The following is a 26,105-nucleotide window of genomic DNA, read 5'->3' as shown; positions in this document are numbered from 1 at the left end:
CACATTTAATTTAAATATAATTATTTCCAAAATATTTAAGCTAATTTAGCAATAGTAGATTTAATAGCAGCTGGATTAGCACCAATAACTCTTTCAACTTCTTGACCATTTTTAATAAAGACTAAAGTTGGCATAGAACTAATTGAATATTTTTGAGCAATATCACCTAATTGATCAACATCAATTTTTAAAAATTTAACTTGATTATATTCATTTGAAAATTTATCCAATAATGGAGCAATCATTTTACATGGACCACACCAAGTAGCAAAAAAATCAACTACAATAAGTGAATCTCCTGATGATGATAAAACTTGATCGAATTCGGAAGTAGATGTAATAATTTGAACCATTGTTTAATTGATAATTGATAATAATTGTCTAATAAAAAAAAAAGAAGAACTAATAGTAGTTGTTGTTGAAAAAGTAGGTTTTTTTTTTTTGTTGAGATACAACGAGGGATTGCTGTGGCTCTTAAGTATTCTATTTATACTCAAGGAAAAAAAAGATCTAGAATGTTGAATTCCTGTATATAGTCACACACATATTAGTAATCCATTTGGATGAATAATTGTGTGAATGTGTGCGGCAAAAAACGTGATCTCGGAAATTGAATTTATAATCAATTGATGATGATCATCATTACAATTTTGCAACTATTTCACCCAACACGGAACTAGCCCCTAGAGAGACAGAGAGAGTAATTAATAATCATATATGTATGTATATATTTCAATATGTAGAGTCGGTATTAAGTCTATTCATCTAAGGTCAATTCACGTGGTTTTGAACGATATTCAATTTCCCATTCAATTTTAGCAATTTTTTCAGGTAGTATTAAACTATTAGCATCATGTTCATTTTCATATTTTTCAATTATTCTATTACATAAATTAATTTCAAGATTTTGATAATTATTAATTAATTCATCAAAATTATTTTTAATTTGTAATTGTTTAATTGTTTTAATCAAATCTCGACAATAAACATTAGCAATAAATTCAATTGTTTTATTAATTAATTCATCAAAATCTGCTTGAGTAACTTCCAATATAGATGATAAATTAGGAAGTGTAGAATCTTTAAATTTAACTCCAATTGGATCAACACCATTAATATAATCATATTCTTTTTCTTGATATAAAAATAAATTTGTCAATTCTTCTCCATTAATTTTAGTATCATATCCTTCAGGAATATCATTAAATTTAATAAAATGTGCCAATAATAAATCTAACCAATCTTTATTATAACTTAACCCATCAATAAATAACAATGGTAAATTATTAGAAAACATATTTAAATAAATTTCATCTTTATTAAATACAATTTGAATTTGTGGTAATATTTTCAACCATTTACATAATAATTCACCATCAGGTATAAATTTATTCAAATTTTGTAATTTCAATTCAAATAATTGATAATTTCCTTCATTTAATAATTGGGGTTGAAATCCATAAGTAGACATAAAATCTTTAATATTATCTTCTGGATTATAACTAATAGTAACTTCAAATTTCTTCAGATTATTAGAAAATTCATCTCTTTTCAATTTAAGTATAATTAAATCAGATTCTCTTTCAATATCAAAATAGGCATTATTTTCATGACAATGATTAGCAAAATCTAATATTGGTACTAAAGAAATATCTATAACATAATCTTCATTAGTTCTAATTGGAATGATTTTTTTAGCATTTGCATCTAAACTAATTGATAAATCAGCTAAATTATTTTCAATACCACTAACCATATCTTCAATTTCTGTTCCTTTTATAGATCTTGGAATCTCTAAAATTCTTGATCTAACAGCTTGATAAATTTGAAAACAATCTTCAAATGGAAATAATTCTGTAAATTCAAATTTTCCTTCATCTTCACGATGTAAAATCTTCAATTGTTCAATTAATGATTCATATTCTAATCTAAATTTATTTGACATTTCAATATAACCAAGAATAAAATCATCATCATGTGTTTTATGTTGAGGATATTTAATAGTAAATGTATTACATAAAATATCCAAATAAATATCCAATTTTCTTAAAGGTGATTTTGCATAATATGAATTTTTAGGATATTTCAATCGAATATTTTGAATAGTTTTAAATGCAAAAAAATATGTCAATATAATATGTGTTTCACTACTAGGTTCCATAGTATTTAAAAAATTAATAACTAATTCCGATTCTTTAATCGGAACAGTTCCGGGAAATACGGTTAAATCACGTTCTTTAATCTCTTCTAATGGTTTTATTAAAGTATCCAAACAAAATGAAGATTCTCTAGGAATACGTAATATTTCAAAATCTGAATCAGGATATTCTATAGATTCATCAGGGGTGAAAAATAATCCAATACCTCCAAGTTTACTTTCTTCAATGGTTAAATTTGGATGCAAGACAATTTTTTCATCCTTAATCCAATGAACAAGTTCGGAGTTGTTGGAAACACCAGGGATTTTTAAATCTGGTGGAATAATAGTTTCTTCAAGTGTCATATAATGTTGTTGTTGTTAATAAAATTTTCTGGTTTTCCAAAGGAATATGTAATATATGTTGTAGGAATTATTGGCTTTCCTTTTTATAGATAAGACACTTGGGAATCTTTTTTTTTTTTTTCCTTTCTTTCTTTTTTTTGCCAGATCATTGATGTCCCACTTTGATTGGGAACAACAGAAATTATTTTGTTGCTTTTTCTTACAAATTTTAATGCACAGAATTTCTTTTCCCTTTTTTTGATCATGCCACACTACCTTTTCGAGGTTCGCACTGAACAATCAAGTTGTTGTAGCGTAGTAGTCGTAATGATAGTACCGTGGGAAGAAAGAAAGAAAATTTTTTTCTGTTTCTCATTCTCATTCACTTGTCACCTTTAATCATAGTTACATCATTCATATTACATACTAATAGATTTAACTTTTCTTGAAATAACACCACATAGTCATGGCTTGGGACGACGAAGATTTTGATATTCCATCAAACAATGCATCAGCTGCTGTAGCATCATGGGAAGATGAAGAAGATGATGATCCAGTTTTAGAATCTTGGGATGTTGATCCAGAAGAAGAAGAACGTAAAAAGAAAGCAGCTAAAGCTGAAGAAGCTAAAAGAAAAGCTGAATTAAAAGCTAAAGAAGATGCTTTGAAAGCTAAGAAAGATGCAAAAAGAAAAGAATTGGAAGAATTTGATCAATTGGATGAAAAAACACGTAAAGAATTGTTAAGAAAAGCCGAATTGAATGCTGATTTAAACAATGCCGCTGATTTATTTGGCGGTTTGGGTGTTGCTGGAGATGATGAAGATTTTGATATTAATGAACATCCAAGAGAAAGGGCCAATAAACAAAAATTAGCAGCAGCTGCTGCTAAAAGACCAGTATTGACTAAAGATACTCCATTAGAAGAACATCCATTATTTCAGCCAACCAACAAGGCCGAATACGAAAAATTAAGAAAAACTTTGGGTACCACTTTAACTGCATTAAGTGAAGATTCTCCTTTATTATATTCATCTAATTTAGCCATTGATTTAATTAGAGATTTATCCCAACCTTTATCTGTCGAGCATCTTAGGAAAGTCATCAGTACTTTAAATGTTGTCATCAAAGAAAAGGAAAAGCAAGAAAGACAAGCAAGATTAAAGAAAGCTGGTGGTACTGCCACTGGTGGTGCTGGTAAGAAAAAGGCTAAACCAGCCGCTAGACCAAACGTTGGTGGTGGTGGTGGTTTCAAAAAGGATGCCTTTGCTGATCTTGATGACGGTCAATTTGATGATTTTGATGATGATGATTTCATGTAAGATTTCCATTTATAATAATTTCTATTTGTCATCATTACCAATTTCTTATCATAGTTAAGTAGATCCATCGGGTCTGAATCAGTTACGCTATTAATTATTTCCTCAGTGACCTCATATTCAGACTCTTTTACTTCTGTATAGTCCAGAATATCATCTAATACATAATCTTGTTGATTGGCGTATGTCGAAGACAGTGTCATCATTTTGGTTGCGTTTTGTGTTGATTTTGTGTTGCCGAATTCGGTCAAACCAACCACTGGACTATTTAAGATGTAATTTAAAGAACATTTTTCCAAATACACTGATTTCATAAGTGTAGATATATTTGGTAAGACAGCACTGGGCGAAGTACAACTATCGGCAAGTTTGTTCTCGTAAGGTTTTTGGGTGTCCTTGCATGGTGATAAGAAGTTTGCAGCACTGAAAGTTTTTAATTGATACACTGGGGTGAAACCATTGACAATTGGTGGATTCTTTAGTTCCAATTGAGTAGTGGATGATACAATATTACCATTATCAAATGACTTATCGGCAGAAGGAACTGTCTTCTTTACCATTTGGTTCACACCAGTTTTACTAATTACAGACTGTTTCCATTTGTTCTTCCTCAGAACATGTTTACCAAATTTAGCTTTGGATCTACCTTGGGGTGTTGAAGTAGATAAAAATGAATATGGATCTGGTGTAATATCATTTTTATTGTTGAAAATATCAATTAGTTTATTCAGTGATACTATGGTTCTCTTATTGTGATTTTCTAAATAATGAATATTAGTTTTCTCTTTCAACGGTTTCCTATTCTTCATCTTTATTTATTACTAACTTGTGAATAATATATACTGAAATCACCAAGTTCCACCAATACTTTTCATCTATTGGTTGTTTAAGTTTTTGTTTTTATTTTTGACAACAGTTGGCTGTAAAAGCACACACACAAGGGTTTTAAGATGGTCGCCGCACACGCGTCCCAATTAGGAATTACCTGTCTTGTAATATTTTTCTCTATCCAACAGAGGAAATGAAAAGCAAAAAAAAAAAAAAAAAAAAAAAACATAATCTATCCAAATATAACAACCCAGTTTTTTGTTAACACGATCAAACAAAAATGTCTAATGACGATATAATACTACCATCAGCATCTTCATTAGCTAAACTAACAATCAATGATATATCCAAATCAGGATTTGGTTATAATCCATCAGTTGGACCAGCATCAAATACAATCACATTTGAATCATCCCTGGTTTTACTTAATAAACGAACAATTTCATTAACTCCAACATCAAATAATTCAATTTTAGATAGGAATATAATCTCGAAAAAACCACATGAAATTAATTTATCAAGTTTATCATTTTTATTTTGTGAGATTATTAATTGGACACATTCTAATTCAAAAGGAATTCAAGATTTAGAAAATAGATTAAATGGTTTAGGTTATACTATTGGACAAAAATATTTGGAATTATGTAAAATTAGAGAAGGTTTTAAAAATACTCATCGAGAGATTAAATTAATTGAAATGTTACAATTTATTCATGGACCATTTTGGAAATTAATATTTGGTAAATCAGCTAATGAATTAGAAAAATCTCAAGATACTGCAAATGAATATATGATTGTGGAGAATTTACCAATGTTGAATAGATTTATAAGTATACCTAAAGAATATGGAGATTTAAATTGTTCTGCATTTGTGGCGGGAATAATTGAAGGTGCACTTGATAATAGTGGATTTAATGTTAATGTAACAGCTCATACTGCAGCCACAGATGCCAATCCTTTAAGAACAGTATTTTTAATTAAATTTGATGATTCAGTATTAACTAGAGAAGCAACAAGGTTTAGTTGATTTCATGTTCAACAACTAGGTCGTGTGTAGGTTCATAATTAACAACAAAAATAAAAGACAAAAAAAAAAAGTCAAATTTTTTTTTTTTTTTTTTCACTCAATTGTCATAACCTGTCATAGAATCAGATACATTGAAGAGAAATAACCATGGGGATAACAATTCGACAAGCTACTATAAATGATATCCAAGCGATGCAAAATGCAAATTTGCATAATTTACCAGAAAATTATCAATTAAAATATTATATGTATCATATTCTATCATGGCCACAAGCATCATTTGTCGCAACCACTTATGATGAAATCATTAATGTAAATGATTCAGAAATAGATTTCCCAATTCCAACTGATCCTAAAGGAGACACTGCATATATAAATAAAGGAGAGAAAATTGTTGGATATGTTTTAGGTAAAATGGAAGATGATCCAGAAGCAACTGATAAAACACCACATGGTCATATTACTTCATTATCAGTAATGAGAACTTATCGTCGAATGGGTATAGCTGAAAAATTAATGAGACAATCATTATATGCCATGTGTGAACTGTTTAAAGCTGAATATGTTTCTTTACATGTTAGAAAATCAAATAGGGCTGCATTACATTTATATAGAGATTCATTAAATTTTGAAGTTCAATCAATTGAAAAATCTTATTATCAAGATGGTGAAGATGCTTATGCTATGAGATTGAATTTAAAATTAGATGAATTATTACCTTCATTAGCACAAAAAAGTGAAGAAATTGACGATTTATCTAAAGATTTATTAGAAGAAGAAGAAGAATAATAATAATAAGATTAAACATACGTATAGGTAAATACATTATTGAAATTTTATTTAATATCTTTCTTTCATTCTACTGGCAACAGTACGTAAATTACCATAAACTTTACCTGGAGGAGAACCCAAAATTAAAGAAACAACAGCTTCACGAGCCATTCTTATATGTGTGAATCCACCCAAAATATGAATTTTTGAATCAGCTAGAACAATTCTTGTTCTAGTAGCATTTTCAATAGCAAATTTAGTTTTACCATCTTTACCAGCAATTCTACCAATTGCTCTTGATAAATGATCACCAGTTAATGTTTTAACATCTTTAACTTCAAAAGTTTCAATATATAAATCATCCAATCTTAATAAAGCAATAGCATCATCAACATCAAAACCTAAAGTGAACGCTTTAACAAAATCAGCACCTTTTTGTAAAGCACCAACATCAGTAGTATGTTTATTTGTTCTTAATTCAACAGTTCTTGTTTTCAAATTCATTCTAACTTGTAGTTTTAAATGTTCAACTAATGGTGGATATACTTTAGTCCAAACATTCTTTAATGGTGTCATTCTATGTGGTGGTACAGCAACTTTTCTACTTTCTAATTTAACTTTCATATTGGTTTTAGAAGCAGCAGTAAATCTAGGTTTACCATTTTCATCTAATTGAAGTTTTGTAGATTCTGGTTCTTTTGCTGCTGCTGATGATGATGATTCTTCATCTTCATCTTTAGATGATTGTTCAGTACTTGGGATAGTATTAGTATCTATTAACATATCTTCATCATCTTCTTGTTCATGATTTGGTTGTGGGATATTAGTGTTTGTGGGTATTTGCTCTTCTGTAGTAGTTTTCTTTAATGCTGTTGGAGCTGCCATCGTGGTAATGTATTATAAATGGTAATCAAAATCAACTGATCTATATCTTTCTTTAAAGTAAGAAAGAAATTTATAATCTCATCTCTCTCTTGTTTAGAAAAGAAAGAAAAAAAAAATTTGTAAGAGCAAAAAAAAAAAAAAAAAAATTCAGTAAAGGTCGTGCGATCAGGCACAATTTTTTTCAAAGATTTTGTTTCCAGTTATTTCTATAGACACTTATACAGTGAGATTTAATGTAAGATTATGTAGACGGGAGGGAGATTTTAATTTGGATCATTTGAAAATGACATAGAGATCAAGTGGGATAAATTCCTGATCAAGAAAATATATATTTTGTATAAATTGACTGACTGTTGCTGGTTAATAAGCACGCGCAAATCCAAACTGAAACGCGTGCCAGCAACTGAAATGGAGAGTGAAAGTTGTCCTACGTGTAATGTGAAAGAGTACGTTTCAGGATATGATGGCTGATCAGTTGTATGGTATTGAAGAAGCAGGAATATGAATTGTGGCATCAAAGTTATAACTGTTGTATGTGTGTATGTGTGTATGTGTGTGTTAGTAGTCTAGTGGTCGTTTATAACCGATAGTTACACAAACCCCCAGCTTTGAAATTACTCGTTGCTTTTTTTTTCCTTTTGCTCCCATAGTGCTACTAATAACAAGAGAGCAAGTGAGCAAGTGAGAGAGAGAGAGAAGAAAAAAATTTTTGTTTAAATTTCTATTGGATCCCTTCTTCTTTTTTTTTCACATTGATTATTAAACTTCCTCTTTTTTAAAAATTATTTATTAACACACCATTTATCATCTTCAACAGATAAACTCTAGTTCATTCTCATGATTAGCAGGTCATTAACTTCACCGTCTATAACAAGAACTCTTACACACAATGCATTGAAATCCACATCTCATATAGTACCCATCTCAATATTATCCACACGAACACTAATATCCCGGAGACTACTTTTCAACCAAATAAACTCTCAACCATCACAACTGTTTATACACCTACTCCCCCGCTATTTTTCAACATCAACCAGATTCACTCAGAAACATGATCCTTTGGAAAACAAGAAACGTACTGAATTAGTACCATTTGTAACTAAAGCAACTTTACTTTCCCAAGCAAATTCAAAGTTATCCCGAATGTTAGTCCATATCAAATGGCCTTTGTTAAGAAATACAAATTCTACTTCCAAATGGGATGTGATGTCGGCTTTTATTTCTTGGTTAGTTATGGGTAATATATTATGGGTCATTTTAGGAACTACTACTTTTGGTTTGGTTTTGATGTATTCATTACATTACTTGAATAATCTTGTGGGAACATTTACTGATAGGGCTAGTAGTAGAGAGGGTGATGACGAGTCAGATAAGAAACCTAATAATGTTTTAGGATATTTGATTGGAAGTATAATATCATTTGGATTGGGCGTCAATTTGAAATTTGAAAAAGGTTCAACTTTACCAGAGTTTAAAGATGGTAAATTAAGATTTAAGAATTTTACCATTGTTTCAAATGAAAACACCGACAAGAGTATTCAGTTTAAGGGAAAAGTTGAAGCCATGGATATAACATTATCTTTTAATAAATGGTATGAAGGTAATGGTTTGATTTATGATTTGGAATTGTTTGGCTTGAATGGGAAGTTGTACAAGCTGGTTAGATCTACTCCAGATGAAACTACATCTTCTAAGAAATCATACAGATTGAATGAGAATATTCATTATCAATTTGACTTGGATAATGACGTTGAAGAAATCACAACTGCGAAAAAGAAGAATACTAATACACCAATAATTGATGAGAATTATATCTTTGATCATGTCAAGATATACGATTCGTATTTGGAAATTTATGAAGACCAACAAGCTGAAACTCCATTGAAAATTAATATTTTCAGTTGTGATTTACCTAAATTAAGAGGCAACAAGATTGTGTTGGATTTTTTCAATGCTAATAACGCTAGTGGCGCTATTAATGATTCTATGTTTACTATTCATAAACGTCAAAATTTAGACCCTGAAAGTAGTCAAGACAAATTGATTAGATTTAAACTAGATGCCATTGATTTAGGGGAAATCAACAAATTCAATCCAGATCTGAAGTTTAATTGGATTGTCAACGGTAAAGCAGAAATTATAGCTGATATAACCTTACCAGAAATGCAACAACAACAAGATGATTTGAACAAATCTATTGGTGAATTTATTGGCAAGATTTATGAGAATATTTTTTACCAAAACGCTAACAACGGCAACAATACCAATGCTGGTAACCCATCGGAAGATTCTTTGTTGAAGGATGCAATTGCTGCAATTTATCATACTTTTAAAAAACCAGAGGAAGAAAGTTCACCTAAACACGCTGAGAACTCGTATGTTATGGTTAATGTGAAAATGAAATTGTATGATTTAAAAGCATCTTTACCTCAAGTATTACCTACTGCAAATGATGGAACTCCTTTTATCTCATTGACTGATTTGAGATCTTTGATTAGTTTTATTAATACTGAAAACCAAAAACCAATTACCATAAAATCAACTGTTATTGAAAAGATTACTGATTTATCAAATATTGAACATTTAGGACAAACCAAGATGTTTGATTACATCATGGGTGATGTTTATGAAGAAATGTCATATTTAGTTAGAGATGATGCTAGAAGAATTATAAATGAAAAATCTTGGAGTAATTCCGTAGCTACACAATTGTTGATTCTTGGATTAGGTGCTATTGTATAGAGTGGCATGTACATATTTTTATTTATTTAAGTTTACGTCGTTTTATGATTGGAATTCCCTTTTCTGTAGATTGTAAATCTTGTAGAATTTCGTGATCTACAGGCTTAGCTCCAATTCCTAATGTTATACCCTTTTGACGATGATTTAGAATTTCTTGTTGTTTTTCCTCCTTTTTGTCTTTTTCTTCATCATTATTATCATTCCAACCTAATCCACGTAAAAAAGCAGCACCAAATTCTTCAACTGGGATTCGTTTCTCATTATCTGATTCTTCAGACTCATCATCTGAATCAAAATTATTCATGGTTCGTTTTTTAATAAATGATTGCTGTTTGATATCGTCTGTCTTTTCAAAAGTGGTCACTCCATATGCTAATTTTACATCTTCTTCTTCTTCTATATTAGACGGCACTTCTTTCAGGTGTAGAATTTTTTTATTTCGTTGTTTGAGTTTAATAATTGGTTTATCTGTATTGGTTTGTTGTGGTACATCATCTTTAGAATACGATGAAATTAATTTCTTTGATTCTTTTTCATCTTGATTAATTATAGGTTTCTTTAATTTTGACGCTGGTTTCTTCTTTAAACTTATCTTTATACCCGACATGATTCACTTTCGATGACATCTACAACATTGGATAGAGATTTTTTTTTGTGTGTCGAATTTATGTTGAACCCACCCCGACGCGTAGTACAAGGAAAAAGAAAGAAAAAAAAAAAAAAAAAACGGGTGTCTATTATTTCTAACTTTGGAGTAGAACTCTGATTGGCAGCTATTGGTTATACTTCAAATGGAGATAGTGGGACTGGAAGATATACCGAAACAACAAGGGTATGAGTCAGAAGATGAAGACATTCCTGTTGATCCTGAATTACTCCCCAAGAATTCTTTAATGAGTTTATTATCAGGAAATCAAACCAAAAATAAAAAACAAAAATCCCCAACTAAATCGAAAATACGAGAGAAAGATAATGACAATAAATATATTCAAATGATTAATGATAATGAAAATATTAATAAACTAGAATCAAAATTTTATCGTTTGGGTAAAACAACTAGTTCGAAAGATATTTTGAAGACACGTAAAAAGTCAGACCCAGTACAACTTCCATCGACTCCTCCAAAATTAAATCATATTGATCCGGCACATCTTTCTGATAATGAGTCGGATGTAGCTGATACCACACTAGATATAGAAGCAAAGATATATGGGAATAAGAAATCAACAAGTGTTAAGGATCTATTTTCAAATTTCAAACCTAAACATGTAGTAACTTTAAAGATTCCACCAGATATGTTAAGGAAATGTTCATCAGATATACTGGAAGATGAACATGAAGATACAGAGATTATAGAGTCTAAGATATTTGCCAATGCAAAAAGTGTTAATGTTCAAGATATGTTCAAGCAAATGAAGCCACAGCCAAATAAATTTGTAAGACTTAAAATGAGTCCGGATATTTTACTAAGATATAGTTCTGAAGCTGAAGATGAAATAGAGGAAATGAATACTTCAGATATAGAAAGAAAGATTTTTGAATCGAAACCAAAATCAAGTGTTTTAAGCATTCTTGGTCTGAAACAACCGGTTGTTAAGTCTACTACTAAAAAATCAAAATTAACAACTGCCACCAAAGCTAAAGAGACATTTTTTGTTACACTTAGAGTAAACCCAACAGAACTAACCAAAATCAAACAATACGATAATCCGTTAATTACAAGAGGGGTTAAGACTAGTGGTGGTGGTGGTGGTGGTAAATCAAGTAAGTCATTTTTTGCAAGTATGATGCAAGCAAGTAAAGCTGCTACAAAATTAGAACATATTCAACAAGAAAAGGAAATCAAACCACCAGAAGATTTGAAAAAATGGCAATTTCACATTTACGACAAAATGGATAATGACATTCCAAGACAACTTAATTTAAAGAGACGAGAAAGGAAGTTTGATGTTGATGTGGGAGGACAGTTTAGTTTATGTCCCGACATGTTGTCATGTAAAAATTCGAAACAATACAAATATGAAACTAAACCGTTATCAGATCTACAGGAATATGCGATGTTCAGACTACCCAAGTTACAAAAAGCACCAGCTTTACAGTTTGCATTTAACAAAATTGGTCAGAATTCAGGAACTGAACTATGGGTGGATTTTTTCAAACCGCAACAGGTGAATGATTTATTGATGCATAAGGAGAACAAAACACAGATATATAACTGGATTTCTAACTCCTTTGCCAAACTTGAAAATCAGGCACCATTGAAGGATATGAAACAAAAGATCAAACAAAGAAGACTTCAACAACTACAGGATCCGTTTGTGGTATATGATAATGAAGGTGAAGAAACCGATGAGGAAGTATTCTCTCCGTTTTTGATTATTCAAGGATCTTGTGGATCAGGAAAATCTAGTGCTGTTCACACGGTAATGAATCAATTACAAGGATATGTTCATGAAATCAACACAGGACAAAATCGAGGTAGAAAAGATATTTACAATAATTTAAAAGAACTATGTACTACTCAATCCGTTAAAGACACCTCTGAGTTTCATAATGGATTGGTATTACTTGAAGATATAAATATATTATTTGAACAGGACAAGACATTCTGGCAAGTTGTTCAAGAGATTGTGAACATTTCAAAAAGACCAATTATTTTAACTTGTGAAGAGTTATGGAATATACCAAAAAGTTTAATTGAATTTGCTCAACATGATAATTCAATGGTATTTATGGATGATTATACTGTGCTGAAAAAATTAGTTGTTGATTATTTGTGGATATGTTGTTTGGTGCACCATTGTGATGTTGAATTTCAAATTTTAGATGATATTGTAGATGAGAATTGGAATGGTCATAACTTTGATATAAGAGGAAGTTTAATGCAATGTCAAATATTATGTGAATCATCAAAAACTGATAGTATAACCGTGATCAAAAGACCTCCATCAGTTGAAAGACCAGAAGTTACCAACTTAGCTGATTTGATGGATCAACTCGAAATGAGTTCCTCGGCGGATGTTTTACAATCATTATCAAAGTCACAATTTAAGTTTACTAGACAGGAAAATGAACTTGATGATATATATTGGATTGATGAATTTAAGCAAACCACATTACCTTATGAGTTGAACATTGGAGATGTTTTGCAATCACAATTTAAACAGCTTGATAAATCTATTCCAGAAGTTAAATTCTTAATGAATGATTTACGTCATGAAACAAAAACATTCCTTGGATCGAGGGCAAAATTCTTCCTGAATATAAGTTTAAAGAGAACTCGAACTGGAGGAGGATCATTTTCAATGTTGGATACTGTTGGTGTTCCTGATACTTCTTGTTTAAATCATGTGAGTAATACTTCATTTATTCTTGATATCTTACCTATGGCAAGACATTGGACTAGATTCCAAAAATCAATTGATCAATTTGAAAATGATTCATTAGAACAAGGTAAACCAAGTATTAAACAATTTTTAAAATATCGTGACTTTAATTATGAATCTACATTAGAAGCAACTATAAATTTCAATTAAATCAATTTTGTTCTTGTTTTAATCATACCTCCACCAAACGATCGAGCCGCTTTATGTTTAAAATCAGTAGCTTGTAATCTTCTCCATGCTTCTTCAATATGATGAGGCATAATTGGACTAGCCAATTCATCAGGTTTATCAAATAAATATTTTCTTTTTTTAGGTTTTTCTTTATTATTATTATCTAAATTTTGTTTCTCTTTTTGAATTTGATGTAATTTATCTTCTGAATTTTTAATATTCATGGCTTCTTCAGTTAACGAACATACAATTTCAAAAGTTAAAAATCCTAAAATATCAATTACATCATCATTTGGTCTTGTATCACATAATTGAGTCATTTGAGCCCATTCTCTAAATCTTTTTGCTTTTCTAAATGTAAAACTAGCTTGTCTACATTCACTCCAATGAACATATTCTTCTCTAGTCATATTTTTAGTTCTATCATCAGCCATTTTTAATTTTTTTAATCGTTGAATACTTGCGGCTTTTTCTTCGTCATCAATAGTTTCATTTTCATCTTGAGTTTCTAAATGTTGTTCAGTAAACATAAATTGTAATTCCCATGGTAATCTTATTTTTGATTTTTTATATCTTGATAACATTTTTGATGAATCATTAGCTTGATTTGGATTACCTTGATTAGGATTATTCCCACCAGCTGCTCCACCAGTAGCAGCATCATTTTCAATTAATGATTCAGTACCTCCACCTTCTTGATCTTTAGCATTTTTTCGAACATCTTTCCATGATAAATAAGTACGTAATCGATTAACTTTTGCTTTATCATGACGAATTAAAAATATAACATCTTCTGGTGTAATACTTCTACTACCTCTTGAATTTGCTGTTCTTGTTGATTGTGTTAAAATTTCAATAACTTGTCCTCGAACAATATCTTCAATTAATGATGTTGTCTCAACTGGTGGATCATTAGATTCTCCTGAAACAAACATCATTTGTTGAATCTCTATTCGATATTTATATTTGTTCTCCGACGACATGTTGATGGATAGTAGATAACTTGGTTGGTTGTATGAATGGATTGAGAATTGATTTCTAGCCCTAAAAAAAACCCACCACTTGAATTTCTCAGGAAAATCAATCGTCGTGCACTACCCAAACACTATAAAAGCACACTCCATCGAAGCACTAGGAAAAAAAAAATTTTTCTCAAACACTTTTTCTCTTTTTCTTCTTTCTTTCAATATCAACAATTATTAATTACTAACTTCAAAGAGTATGTTTTAATATTCAGTTATTAAATTTAACAAAGAAAAATTTGTTTTATCTTTTATTTTTTATGATGACTCCGAGTGCATTTGGCTCGAGACGTAATGTCGATGTGGAAAAACCCAAGCTACCTTTATTTTTTTGTCTGATACTTTCAAAAAAAAAAAAGAAAACAAATACAATTTTGATTCTTCAATTTTGAATTCAAGTTTTACTAACAATGCATTTCGTAGTATTCTATTAAAGAATTCATATAGTCTAATTATAAATATAAATATAAAACCTATTCAATACTTTTAATGTTATTTTTACACTGTAGATATTATCCTTTTGTATAATTTTGCGATGAGGAAGAAAAGAGAAAAGTTAGAATTGTGTATCTAATGCTATTATTGTATATTACCAAAGATTATTTAACCAAATAATTGAATACCATTGTCTTCTGGTATGATATCATCATCGTTTTCTTCATCGTTATTATTATCATCTTCATCAATTTCATTCATATTAACTTTTTGACCTAATAAAGAAGCAAAAAATTCATCTATCTGATCATCATTCCATTTCCAAGATCCAATAGAAGATTCAAAATTTGCAATTGGTTCTTGAATATGATATCTTAATTTTCTACCTTTTGAAGCTTTAGTATCAACATTATTTTTCAATTTATTAACTTTTTGAGCTGATCTTAAATTAATAGTTATACCTGTAGTTGGATCACTTGATTGAACTTTCTTATCAACTAAATCATTCAATAAAACTCTATAGAAATCTTCATCATCAAATATGAATGGATTTTCTGAACCTTGAGCTTTTTTACGAATCATTGTTTCTTCAGGAATATCTTCATCGTCGTCGTGGCCATCTCCATCTTTTTCTTCTTGTTGTTTTTGATGATCTTCTGGATTATAACCTATTGGAGTTATATTTCTTCTGTTTAATTTAGTTCTTTTGATTAATCTATCCATATCTGATAAGTTATTGTTGACTTGTTGTTCAAATGATTGATTAATGGTTCTAAATTTGTTAGCATTCATAGCATTACTACCAGAGGAATTGGAAACTTTTGCAGACCATTTGGTTAAAACAACATTACGTTTTGAATTTAATTCCGAATCTGCTTTAGTTGTAACTTCTGAATATTTGGAGAAACTTCTCTTTTTAGGTGATGTAATTTTATTTTCTTCATTATCTTCAAGTTCATTTCTAAGACTAAATAAACCATCTAATAACTCAAATAATTCAGATTTAGCTTGTTTCAATAATTTATCACTGTCTTCAGATTTGACCTCTTCATAAGTGATTGAATTAATAGGTAATAAATTACTACTAGTGACAGATTTTTGGAATTTTAATCTAACATCAATGATTTTTTCAAATGTTTTGTTTTGTAGTTGAATAGCATATCCTTTTAATGCATCATTAGTGGCAGATTGGGATAATCTATTAACAATATGTGATCTTTCTTTAGACATCAATTGTTTTAATAATTGTCTTTTGTGTGATGATGATGATTCTTCTTCTTCTGACTCAGACTCTTCGTCTTCTTCTTCGTCTTCGTCTTCTTCGTCAGAATCACTTTGATTTCCTTCTTCTTCTGATTCACTTACGTCGGAAATTTCTTCTTCTTCCTCGTTACTATTGATGGCTTCTTCTACTTCTACTTCTTCCTCTGACTCTTCTTCACCTTCTTGTTCTGATGCATCATCATCATTATTATACAAATCATTCCTGCTGACAACATCTCCAACATATTTCTCACCCAAGTTCACTCTGGTATTATTCTGTCTCAATTTAGACTTGGAAGTTTCAACATAATGTTCTTTTCTCAACTCTTCGTCATCATCTTCATCTTCAGATCCAATATCTGATCCATCATTGTGGTCAAAAATATGGTCACCATTTGCTTGTCCCAAATCATGATCTTCTATGTCATAATCTGTTTTAGGTGTGTATAAACTGGAAATTTGATCTGCTAATGATTTCTTAGCCATGATTGATCTTATAAAATTCTAATTGATTAATGTATAACTCCAAGAGATGCTCATCTAAAAACTTTCATGCTAATTTTTTTTTTCTCTCTCTCTTTTCGTTCCTTCTTCTTAAAGTCAATTTGTCCTTCACGACACGACTTTTCACGAGGTGGAATGTCGCGTCAAAGATTTTTAATGTCAGGTTACGACATTCACTATTTTTAGCCATTTTGTGGCGCATGTGCACGACTCCCCTTATTATTTTTTTGTTTCTGGACAAAAGCTTAATTTTGGGGGGGCAGAGTTCTTCTTCTTCCTCCAAGCGAAAGCAAAAAAGAAAAAAAAAAAAGAAATGAAAGAAAAATAATAAATTCAACACAACAAAACAAAACAAAACAAAATAAAATAAAAATTTCAACCATCCCCCTTTATTTACTTGCTCTTCCTTCCTTTCTTTCATTCATTCATTCAAGGTTTAATTATAATTTTTATATTCCACTATTATTTCTAATTTAGTTGATTATTTCTTATTGATTATAAATTCACAAATTAGAAAACCAAGAATCTACTACTCAACTAGCTGAATATTTATTCCGTTCATTATAATTTAGAGAAATAGTTATCGTTTCACCCTCGCTTATTGAAACCATTTCATATATTCCTTTTACCTTTTAATAGATCTCATTCTTTTCCTGCTTTTACTACTATGAATTTCTTTAAACTAATACTTTGCATTGCATCTTACTTGGCATTAGCATTTGCATTGGCAGATCAAGATGATGGTAATGCTGCCAAAACAACAGCAACCACTACTTCAGCAACTTATGTCTGGATTACAACTACTGTTGGTGGACAGCTTGCAACCATTTCTGTTCCTTATTCTCAAAGTTTTATGAGTACTTATTCCACTGCTAATTCCGATGCTGTTGAAAGTGGTAGTGTTGGATTAGGTTCTATTAGTGGATCTCTTGGTGGTATTAGAAGCTACAGTCAAACAACAATCACCAACTCAAATGATGCTCCATCTCATTTCAATTTCGATGGTTTATACAGTGGTGTCATTGGTGGTGTTGTGCTTTTATTGGGTTTACTTTAATACAGTTTATGATGGTCATTGCAACCAAGTCCTTGTTTTTTTTTTCATTGCTTCATTTCATATATATTTACAAATAACATTAAGAAAAACTTCTAACACATGAATGTTATATAGTACAATTTTTGTTGTTGTTGTGGTTATTTGTATAGTTTGTCTTTCATCTGTGTTTTTTTTATTGATACATTTATTTGGTTTTATACAGTTGTTCATTCTTTATACATAATCATACAGATTTTCCATATTCAGAATCGATCTCTCATCTTTTTTGTGTGTGTGGGTTGCCATAAAATTGTTTGTCAAGTCGTGTGGGAACGGTCAGAAAATTTTTCGTTTGGATTTCTGGTTGTCTAACAAGAAAAGAATAACGAAAAAAAAAAAATTTCCCATCAGCGTTAAAGTCAAAAGACCTTCTATTGTTTCTTACCTTTTGCAGAAAGTTATTGTACTTAACCAAACGTAATAAAGTATGTATCTTGGAAATCATAGAATTTTATAATGTCATAGTTAATTGATTACTAACGTATTATCATCATTATTATTATTAGTTATGTCTGAAGAATTAGCTCAAAAAACTGAAGAATTGTCATTGGATTCTAAAACCGTTTTTGATTCAAAAGAAGAATTTAACGCTAAACATCCTTTGAATAGCAGATGGACTTTATGGTATACTAAACCACAAACCAACAAGAGCGAAAACTGGCATGATTTATTAAAACCAGTCATAACTTTTTCCTCAGTTGAAGAATTTTGGGGTATTTACAACTCAATTCCTCAAGCAAATCAATTACCTTTGAAATCAGATTATCATTTATTCAAAGAAGGTATCAGACAGAATGGGAGATGAGCTACTCAAAGTGTAATGCAATTTTCTTTTAATAAAAAACTGGAAGTTAACCCAATTATAAATGATTTATGGTTAAGAGGTTTATTGGCCGTTATTGGTGAAACTATTGAAGATGATGAAAATGAAGTCAACGGTATTGTCTTGAACATCAGAAAACAAGCTTACAGAGTAGGTATCTGGACTAAAGATTGTGATGAATCTAAATTGAAAACCGTTGGTGAAAGATTAAAGAAAGTCTTACAATTGAAAGATGAACAAAAAGTCGAATTCATGTCCCATGATGCTTCCAACACCAGAGGTGCTGAACCACAAATTGTCTTGTAATTTTAAAGGTATTGAGAGTTTTTTTATATATATATACAACACATACAAAACCATTTTCTTCGTTCCTTCTCCGTCTCTTCAATAACGTACAACATGAATACATATAAACTTACATATATATATATATATATATTAATATCAAATCAAAACCTTGAAGTGTCTATTTATTCTAAATTTTCTAAAACCCAACTGGATTTACTTTATTTTTAATAAAAGAGTGTATTGTATCCCAATATGTTTCTTGCAACACAGTGTCGTTGTGAGCAGAATTCTCAAAATTAATCTTCTCCTTATTCTTGCTAGGCATTAATTGGTAAATTGTATCCATATGCTTTGGAGGAACAATTTCATCCTTTCTTGCCGACAACATTAACACCGGGATGCTATTTGAAATCAAAGGAACCAAACTCTCCAGATCCCAAGTTTGATGAACAAACATTGTAATGTACTTCAACAATGGGAAAACATGTGGTACTGTTTTTCTAATCGATAAAAATGTATTTTCCAAAATCAATGCATGAATAGATGCCGATTTGGTAGCTGCTATATAAATAGCCACCGCTCCACCTAATGATCTACCGTATAATATCAATGATGATTGTTGATATTGACTGTCTTCTTTAGTTAAATATTCCATTACTCTATCAGCATCCAATTTCAATCCCTTTTCACTTGGTGTGCCGGTAGACTTACCATATCCTCTATAACTATAAATGAAAACATTATATCCAAAGTTCTTGTAAAAAATAGATACTATTGGCAAGGCATGTCCGATATTGCCGGCATTTGGGGATAAAATCAATACTGTTTTATTTGAATATGATGCACTTTGTGGATCCTGTTTCAACAGATAACATTGTAATGTTTCCCCATCCTCGGTCTTTAAATTTACCAATTCATATGGCATGTCATATTCATCTGGTGTTGCACAATATCCATGACCGTCGTTTAATGAGGCTGGATATATTAAACTGCTTTGATATGTGTAAAGTCCCACAAGAACTAACACTGCTATTGACGCTCCGATTTGAGTACAAACTTTAGCAAGTTTATAAAGTGATAAAAACATGAGTTGAAGTTTTGTAAATAATCAGTGCTTATCTAAAGGTTGATTGCTCCAGTTTACTTTTCTGTCCAAAGTTTTTGTTTTGTAATTTTTATTTTTCCTGTGGTTTAATCACAATACATTTTTTCTTATTTTTTTATTGTCTTTCATTCTTGACAAACGACCTTAAACAAGAAACCGATTCCCTACTATCAAACATGTCATCACTGACAAATGGTCATAGTCAGAGTAATTTTGCAAAATTTGCATTTAATATTTATGGTACATTAAGTACTACTAGTAGTAGTACTCCACAATCACATGAAATTTCCCCTTCCCCATCATCATCATTAAGTTCGTCCCGATCACGAAGAAATAAACAAAGTTTCCGAGCCGCAACAGGTCATAGATTAACTTATCAATGTGATAAAGAAACAATTTCTTTATCTCAATTGAATTATCCATTACAAGTTGGTGGATATGGAACTGAATTGCATAGCATTGTTATTGGTGGGAAAAATTATCTTCGACTTTTATGTATTTCTGAAAGTCAACAACGAATAATTGATGATATTAATCTATTGGAAAGTAAATCAATTTATAATTCACGAGTAGGAAGTAAACTAATTAATATCAATACAATCAAGACATATGAAAGTACAATAGCAACGGGATTATCTAATGGGGTAGTATCGGTATATAAAATATCACCAAATGGACAAGGGAAACAGACAGGTAGGTTTTCTGATCATAAACGTACCATCAATTCATTGGATTTTATTGAATCTGAGAACCAATTACTTTCAGGATCTCAAGATGGAACAATCAAATTATGGGACTTGAGAAGCTCATCATCCAAACCTAGCATTACCATTCAAGCCAGTATGCGTTCTGATCCAATTAGAGCTTGTCAATATTCACCCCATTCTTCAGTGAAGAATAAGATGTGTGTATTATCTGTACATGATTCAGGAGCTTTGTGCAAGTTTGATTTAAGAAGTACTGGGGGAAATGGTAACATATATAGTCCCGAAAAGAAATGGAATCTACATACGGGACCAGCCTTGTCTTTACATATTCACCCGGAAAAGGAATACGTCATTACAGGTGGAAGGGATCAAAGGATCTCGGTATTTAATTATGGGGAAGGTCAATCCAATAGTTCTACTCCGGAAAATACTATAATCACTTATGGACCGGTTCTTAAAGTGAGATGGAGTTCATATTCAAATATCAGTCAATCAGGAGATGAATTTGAAGAAGCCCAATCATCATTATCACCATCGAAAATTAATCCATTGTATAATTATGATATTGCATGTCTGTACCTTAATGATGATCCTACCGTGGCTATTTATAATTTGAGTAGAAAATATGTTCCAAAACAAATCATTCATTCAAAGAAACCAATTCAAAACTTCATATGGGCAAGAAATGGACATAGAGATAGAAATATTTGGACTTTGACCAAATCAAACACGTTCAATTCATACAACTTAGATCAAATTGATGAGTATGATGTTAGTAGACCACTTGATGATTTGAATAATGTAGCGGTGGCTTGGGACAACAATGGTAATTTTTCTATGGCAAATCAGGATAAATATGACTTTGAATTAGATGACAATGATATATATGATAGACCAGAAGGAAGTTCTGAAGCAGAAGTAGCAAGCCATGGGATGGATCCAGAGGAAAGTGGTAATGCTATTCATTTCCACAATTCAGCAACGACATCGCCTGTGGAAAAGGCAGCATTAGCAAGATCTTATACACATAACCCAATGCTGGCAATTCAACTACCAACAAAATCTCCTTTACCAATAGGTAGAAATGGTACTGGATTTTTAGGTCATGATATGCTGTTACCTAATATATCTACTCGACCAAAACTAACTCGAAATACTTCCCAAACTACTCAAGATTCATCAGTATCATATGGCTCTGCTTATCCTATTCCTCAGTCAGCCAATTCTAATACTACCCTACATATGAAACGCAATATTATTAGCAATAGTACAAAGTCATCAAACACCTCTGCTTATGTGATACCAGTTGTGTTACCAATAGTTTCAAATGACGAATTTGTATTTAAAAAGTTATCAAGCGAGTATTTAGTTAAACTTCCCGATGGATTTACAATGATTGATGTGTGTTTATTGAATGCAAGTACTGCCGCTAGCGTTAATAGCAATAGAACATGCCAAGTTTGGAGATTGTTGGCTGTCAGTTTACAAGAACATTTCGATTCACAAAAGGCGCCAATGACCATTGAAGAATTGGAAAAACAACAAATGGAACAAAATGAAAATGAAGAAGGAGTACCGAATGCAACAGTTGAAAGTGCCACTGATAGTATGCCAGCAAAATCTGTACTGTCTGTTTTGGGTAATTTTGTTGAGTCATATAAAACTAATTCAAGTTTCGGTACCGGTTCTCAAATAAACAAGCCAGGGAAACTGGTCAAACTGAGAACTAGTTCTGGTGTAAACCTTATGGATAAGATCAACTTAGCTAGTAGAACAAGCAGTTTTTCTAAAACTAGTTTTAAATTCAAGGAGAAAGAAGGAGTTGATGAGGACGGTGTACCAGAGGATAAGGAAAAACAAGAAAGGGGCAAAGCTGAAGACCAAGAAACTGAAAATGACAAAAAAAGTATTCATTCAAACCAAGAACCAATTGTGATAAGAACCACCAGACATTCGAAGGTGGAAGATTTGGATGATGAGAATTTAAATATTGCTAATTCAATGGCAATGAAGTCGAGTCCAACTTCTGTAGGGATTTCCTTACCCTCGAGTCATACATTTTCAAGTTCTATCGCGTCTTCCCCTCAACCAATAAGAGGACAAATTCCACCTAAACAACAACTTGCCACCACTCGTGAATCGCCTGTTCACAATTGGTTAGATCAAAAGAAAAATGAGTTATTTCGTGGAAGGAACGTAGTCCCAGCAATTTCAGGTTTATCATTGGCATTGAAAAGTAGTAATAACGGAGATGAAAAGTTACTCACTCGAGCTTGGAAGTTTAAAAACTTGTTAAGAAAATCATTGGATTATGCCATGCTTCAAGGTGATGTCATTTTCTGTTCAACAGCAGCAATTTTGTTTTATGAATTTGCTGAGGATACCATTAGTGAATATGAATATCTAGAATGGGTTAGTTTATATATTGATATTTTGCAGAAGAAGAAATTGTTTGTTACAGCAATCAATATTCTTAATTCAACTGCTGGTAGTATCAAATCCAAACTACAAAAGATATACTCTGTTGATTTGGATCTTAGATTCTATTGTTCCAATTGTGAAACATTATTAGTTAATGAAAAGTCCCAAATGTCACAGAAGGGTGAGTTTGGGTATTGGTATTGTGATGAATGTAACAAATTACAACTGAAATGTGTTTATTGTAATGAACCATGTAAAGGATTAGCTGTGGTTGTTGGGTTGAAATGTGGACACCAAGGACATTTTGGTTGCTTAAAAGAATGGTTTATTCAAGACGAAAATATGGAATGTCCTGGTGGATGTGATTATCAAATATTGTAATATTTTTATTATTAAATCATTATTATATCGCCTATTTCTATATACTTTTTAACTAGACTATATTTTACCACATATACACCATTTTTCACCAATTCCAAGTCAATTTCTGTATTTCCATCTCGATCTAATATAATTGGTCTATCCAGGATACATTTAATAAATACTGGTTGATCTATATCTGGAGTCACCACCATAGATTCAGCACCACGAGTGTCATCTAAGAAAGTTAATGATTGAGGCATTTTCTTTAAAAAACAATTATTATACAATTGACTTAATATTTGGAAATATTTTTGTAAATATCTCTTTTCTTGTTTACTTAATAATTGATCATTGGCATTATTTTCATTAATATAAAATATAGTAAATTTATTTAATTTTGATATTCTTGTTCTTATATACATTCGAATGATGAAATTTAATCTTTCTAAATCAGTTTCAATAATCATTAATTGTAATTTAAAATCACTTGATAATATTCCATTTGATGAATTCATATCTCCATATTCATGTGATTCTAATAAAAATTGTTGTTGATCTGACATAGCTGATAATATGGATGACATAAGTTCATGTTTATAAGGTAATAATTCGGGTGACATTCTTTCATTAATCATACATGTTAATAATTCTTGATATAAATTTGCAGTGTTTGATGATCTTGTATTAAGTTGTTCATTTCGTGAAGATTCTTCAAAATCTTTTAAAATATCATCGATATCCATGGTTAGTTAATGGTGGTGATGTAGTTAATATCGTTGATTGATCTCCAAGGACAACCAAAACCCAAAAGAGAAAAAAAAAACTTCATCAACCTTGTTGTACGCGTTTCTCTTTTCCTTTTTCATGAAACTAAAACGCAGCATCAAATTTTAATCCCATAATAAATCATCAATCAAATAATGTCAACTTCAAGTATAGATCGTCAGCAATTGTTAGAGCAAAAACGACAGAGATTACAAGAATTAAAACAAAAACGTCTATTACAACAACAACAACAACAACAATCATCGACATCCTTATCATTATCATTATCACCACTGCCAACTAGAGAAATCTCACCTAGTTTTATTGGACAACCTATAAGAAAAAGTGTTGATGTGTCTACTCAAACACAATCAGATGTTTCGATAACAGTTGATTCAAAAGATATTATTGAAAAAGAAGTTAGTAAATATGATAAAGCTATTCAAACATCCCCACCTATTGAACAAGATATTCATGTGGATACTATACCAGATCGAAATGTTCAATTTAATAATAAACAAGAGATACATGAATCAGAATTGAATGAAGCATTGACAAAGTCAATCAAATTAGTTAATAAATTACATATAACAAACACAATTATTTTAGATAATGGAAATCAAGAATTGAAGAATGGCAATACCACTTCAGGTATTGAAAAATGGGCAACTTTTGATACAAAACAATCCATGGTCTCAATTGACATTAATGATAATTTATTAGCTATTGCCTTCACTAAAAATATCACTAATGATGCGATTATCTATAATATTAATACACCTAATCTTTTCCCAGAGTACTACTTGAATTCTTTATCTCAAATTGAAATCCTAAAGTTTGACAAGTTTAATAGGAATAGAATCATTGGTGGGTTGAAGAATGGAGGTATTTGTATATGGGAATTAAATGATACCCAGATTTCATTAATGCCAGTATTGTCTACTCCATTATACACTTCACTCATGAATACAGTTGGAAAATCTATAGCTTTACATTTAAGCAAGATTGTATTTCTTAAGCAATTATTGATTGATGGAAATGTATGCATTATGTCAATATCTCAAGAAGGTATTCTCAACTTCTGGTCAACAAACCTATTAGCTGAACCTAAAATGAGTTTCAAGATATTTAACAAAGAAAAAAACTTGGATGGATTCCAAATCAATGGTGGTGTTTATTTAGGTGCAGAAGAGGTTGTCGGAACAGGATTTATTTCGGATGTCATTGTAAGTGCAAATGATGGAAATTTATATAATGCAAAAGGTGATTTGGTTCATGAAAATCTTTGTAAATCCATGACTCATTGTTTGAAGAAACTTGGGAATTATATAATTACAAGTCATTCTGAATGGAATTTGAAATTATGGAATAAAGATCAAGTTGATCTGTTTAAAGAAATTCCAGTTCCATATATTGTTCAAGATATTGTCATACGACCTATCAAATCAACATTACAATTTGTAACAATAGGTCATTCAAATCTAACTAATGGGAAACAAGTTGTTGATTTATGGGATTTAAAGAAAAAGTTATATTCTCCAATAGCTACAATTATTGAAACTGATGATGAGATTATAAAAGCTGCATTTAATGAATCAGGTGATAAACTTGTAATAATTGCTAAAACTAACATTATTATTTATAAAATTGATGAATCGTTAAAAGAATCTAACAGCAACGACTTTGATAAAGGTATTTAA

The 26,105-nt window shown here is 30.7% G+C and overlaps 18 protein-coding genes across 18 annotated transcripts; 8 read left to right on the top strand and 10 right to left on the bottom strand. All coding sequences in view use genetic code 12, as the record gives it.

Annotated features, from left to right (window-relative positions):
* Window positions 1–35: 35 nt before the first annotated feature.
* Window positions 36–353, bottom strand: TRX1 (thioredoxin; the record flags this gene model as incomplete). The annotated part of the gene is made up of 1 exon (XM_002546295.1): window positions 36–353. One exon carries the CDS (start codon window positions 351–353, stop codon window positions 36–38), a length of 318 nt encoding a protein of 105 aa, XP_002546341.1.
* Window positions 354–757: 404 nt separating this feature from the next.
* CTM1 (cytochrome c lysine N-methyltransferase) lies at window positions 758–2,503 on the bottom strand (the record flags this gene model as incomplete). The annotated part of the gene is made up of 1 exon (XM_002546294.1): window positions 758–2,503. The coding sequence occupies one exon, from the start codon at window positions 2,501–2,503 to the stop codon at window positions 758–760; it is 1,746 nt and encodes a 581-aa protein (XP_002546340.1).
* A 445-nt stretch (window positions 2,504–2,948) lies between these two features.
* On the top strand, window positions 2,949–3,803 carry HCR1 (translation initiation factor eIF3 subunit j; the record flags this gene model as incomplete). Its single annotated transcript, XM_002546293.1, has 1 exon — window positions 2,949–3,803. The coding sequence occupies one exon, from the start codon at window positions 2,949–2,951 to the stop codon at window positions 3,801–3,803; it is 855 nt and encodes a 284-aa protein (XP_002546339.1).
* On the bottom strand, window positions 3,767–4,609 carry CTRG_05816 (uncharacterized protein; the record flags this gene model as incomplete). The annotated part of the gene is made up of 1 exon (XM_002546292.1): window positions 3,767–4,609. One exon carries the CDS (start codon window positions 4,607–4,609, stop codon window positions 3,767–3,769), a length of 843 nt encoding a protein of 280 aa, XP_002546338.1.
* A 299-nt stretch (window positions 4,610–4,908) lies between these two features.
* Window positions 4,909–5,655, top strand: CTRG_05815 (TRAPP subunit; the record flags this gene model as incomplete). The annotated part of the gene is made up of 1 exon (XM_002546291.1): window positions 4,909–5,655. The coding sequence occupies one exon, from the start codon at window positions 4,909–4,911 to the stop codon at window positions 5,653–5,655; it is 747 nt and encodes a 248-aa protein (XP_002546337.1).
* A 147-nt stretch (window positions 5,656–5,802) lies between these two features.
* CTRG_05814 (peptide alpha-N-acetyltransferase complex A subunit) lies at window positions 5,803–6,444 on the top strand (the record flags this gene model as incomplete). Its single annotated transcript, XM_002546290.1, has 1 exon — window positions 5,803–6,444. One exon carries the CDS (start codon window positions 5,803–5,805, stop codon window positions 6,442–6,444), a length of 642 nt encoding a protein of 213 aa, XP_002546336.1.
* Window positions 6,445–6,495: 51 nt separating this feature from the next.
* CTRG_05813 (uncharacterized protein) lies at window positions 6,496–7,311 on the bottom strand (the record flags this gene model as incomplete). The annotated part of the gene is made up of 1 exon (XM_002546289.1): window positions 6,496–7,311. The coding sequence occupies one exon, from the start codon at window positions 7,309–7,311 to the stop codon at window positions 6,496–6,498; it is 816 nt and encodes a 271-aa protein (XP_002546335.1).
* An 837-nt stretch (window positions 7,312–8,148) lies between these two features.
* On the top strand, window positions 8,149–10,056 carry CTRG_05812 (uncharacterized protein; the record flags this gene model as incomplete). Its single annotated transcript, XM_002546288.1, has 1 exon — window positions 8,149–10,056. The coding sequence occupies one exon, from the start codon at window positions 8,149–8,151 to the stop codon at window positions 10,054–10,056; it is 1,908 nt and encodes a 635-aa protein (XP_002546334.1).
* Window positions 10,057–10,078: 22 nt separating this feature from the next.
* Window positions 10,079–10,663, bottom strand: CTRG_05811 (uncharacterized protein; the record flags this gene model as incomplete). Its single annotated transcript, XM_002546287.1, has 1 exon — window positions 10,079–10,663. One exon carries the CDS (start codon window positions 10,661–10,663, stop codon window positions 10,079–10,081), a length of 585 nt encoding a protein of 194 aa, XP_002546333.1.
* Window positions 10,664–10,847: 184 nt separating this feature from the next.
* CTRG_05810 (uncharacterized protein) lies at window positions 10,848–13,592 on the top strand (the record flags this gene model as incomplete). The annotated part of the gene is made up of 1 exon (XM_002546286.1): window positions 10,848–13,592. One exon carries the CDS (start codon window positions 10,848–10,850, stop codon window positions 13,590–13,592), a length of 2,745 nt encoding a protein of 914 aa, XP_002546332.1.
* On the bottom strand, window positions 13,589–14,596 carry SPT3 (transcriptional regulator; the record flags this gene model as incomplete). The annotated part of the gene is made up of 1 exon (XM_002546285.1): window positions 13,589–14,596. The coding sequence occupies one exon, from the start codon at window positions 14,594–14,596 to the stop codon at window positions 13,589–13,591; it is 1,008 nt and encodes a 335-aa protein (XP_002546331.1).
* A 642-nt stretch (window positions 14,597–15,238) lies between these two features.
* On the bottom strand, window positions 15,239–16,819 carry CTRG_05808 (rRNA-processing protein; the record flags this gene model as incomplete). Its single annotated transcript, XM_002546284.1, has 1 exon — window positions 15,239–16,819. The coding sequence occupies one exon, from the start codon at window positions 16,817–16,819 to the stop codon at window positions 15,239–15,241; it is 1,581 nt and encodes a 526-aa protein (XP_002546330.1).
* Window positions 16,820–16,883: 64 nt separating this feature from the next.
* Window positions 16,884–17,258, bottom strand: CTRG_05807 (uncharacterized protein; the record flags this gene model as incomplete). The annotated part of the gene is made up of 1 exon (XM_002546283.1): window positions 16,884–17,258. The coding sequence occupies one exon, from the start codon at window positions 17,256–17,258 to the stop codon at window positions 16,884–16,886; it is 375 nt and encodes a 124-aa protein (XP_002546329.1).
* A 246-nt stretch (window positions 17,259–17,504) lies between these two features.
* Window positions 17,505–17,894, top strand: PGA1 (Pga1p; the record flags this gene model as incomplete). The annotated part of the gene is made up of 1 exon (XM_002546282.1): window positions 17,505–17,894. One exon carries the CDS (start codon window positions 17,505–17,507, stop codon window positions 17,892–17,894), a length of 390 nt encoding a protein of 129 aa, XP_002546328.1.
* A 1,346-nt stretch (window positions 17,895–19,240) lies between these two features.
* Window positions 19,241–20,131, bottom strand: CTRG_05805 (uncharacterized protein; the record flags this gene model as incomplete). Its single annotated transcript, XM_002546281.1, has 1 exon — window positions 19,241–20,131. The coding sequence occupies one exon, from the start codon at window positions 20,129–20,131 to the stop codon at window positions 19,241–19,243; it is 891 nt and encodes a 296-aa protein (XP_002546327.1).
* Window positions 20,132–20,325: 194 nt separating this feature from the next.
* Window positions 20,326–23,658, top strand: CTRG_05804 (uncharacterized protein; the record flags this gene model as incomplete). The annotated part of the gene is made up of 1 exon (XM_002546280.1): window positions 20,326–23,658. One exon carries the CDS (start codon window positions 20,326–20,328, stop codon window positions 23,656–23,658), a length of 3,333 nt encoding a protein of 1,110 aa, XP_002546326.1.
* An 11-nt stretch (window positions 23,659–23,669) lies between these two features.
* On the bottom strand, window positions 23,670–24,383 carry SLD5 (DNA replication protein; the record flags this gene model as incomplete). The annotated part of the gene is made up of 1 exon (XM_002546279.1): window positions 23,670–24,383. One exon carries the CDS (start codon window positions 24,381–24,383, stop codon window positions 23,670–23,672), a length of 714 nt encoding a protein of 237 aa, XP_002546325.1.
* A 177-nt stretch (window positions 24,384–24,560) lies between these two features.
* On the top strand, window positions 24,561–26,105 carry CTRG_05802 (uncharacterized protein; the record flags this gene model as incomplete). Its single annotated transcript, XM_002546278.1, has 1 exon — window positions 24,561–26,105. The coding sequence occupies one exon, from the start codon at window positions 24,561–24,563 to the stop codon at window positions 26,103–26,105; it is 1,545 nt and encodes a 514-aa protein (XP_002546324.1).

Source organism: Candida tropicalis (assembly GCF_000006335.3).
Source record: "Candida tropicalis MYA-3404 genomic scaffold supercont3.10, whole genome shotgun sequence".
Lineage (NCBI taxonomy): Eukaryota > Fungi > Ascomycota > Pichiomycetes > Serinales > Debaryomycetaceae > Candida > Candida tropicalis.
This window is presented reverse-complemented; position numbering and strand designations above follow the sequence as displayed.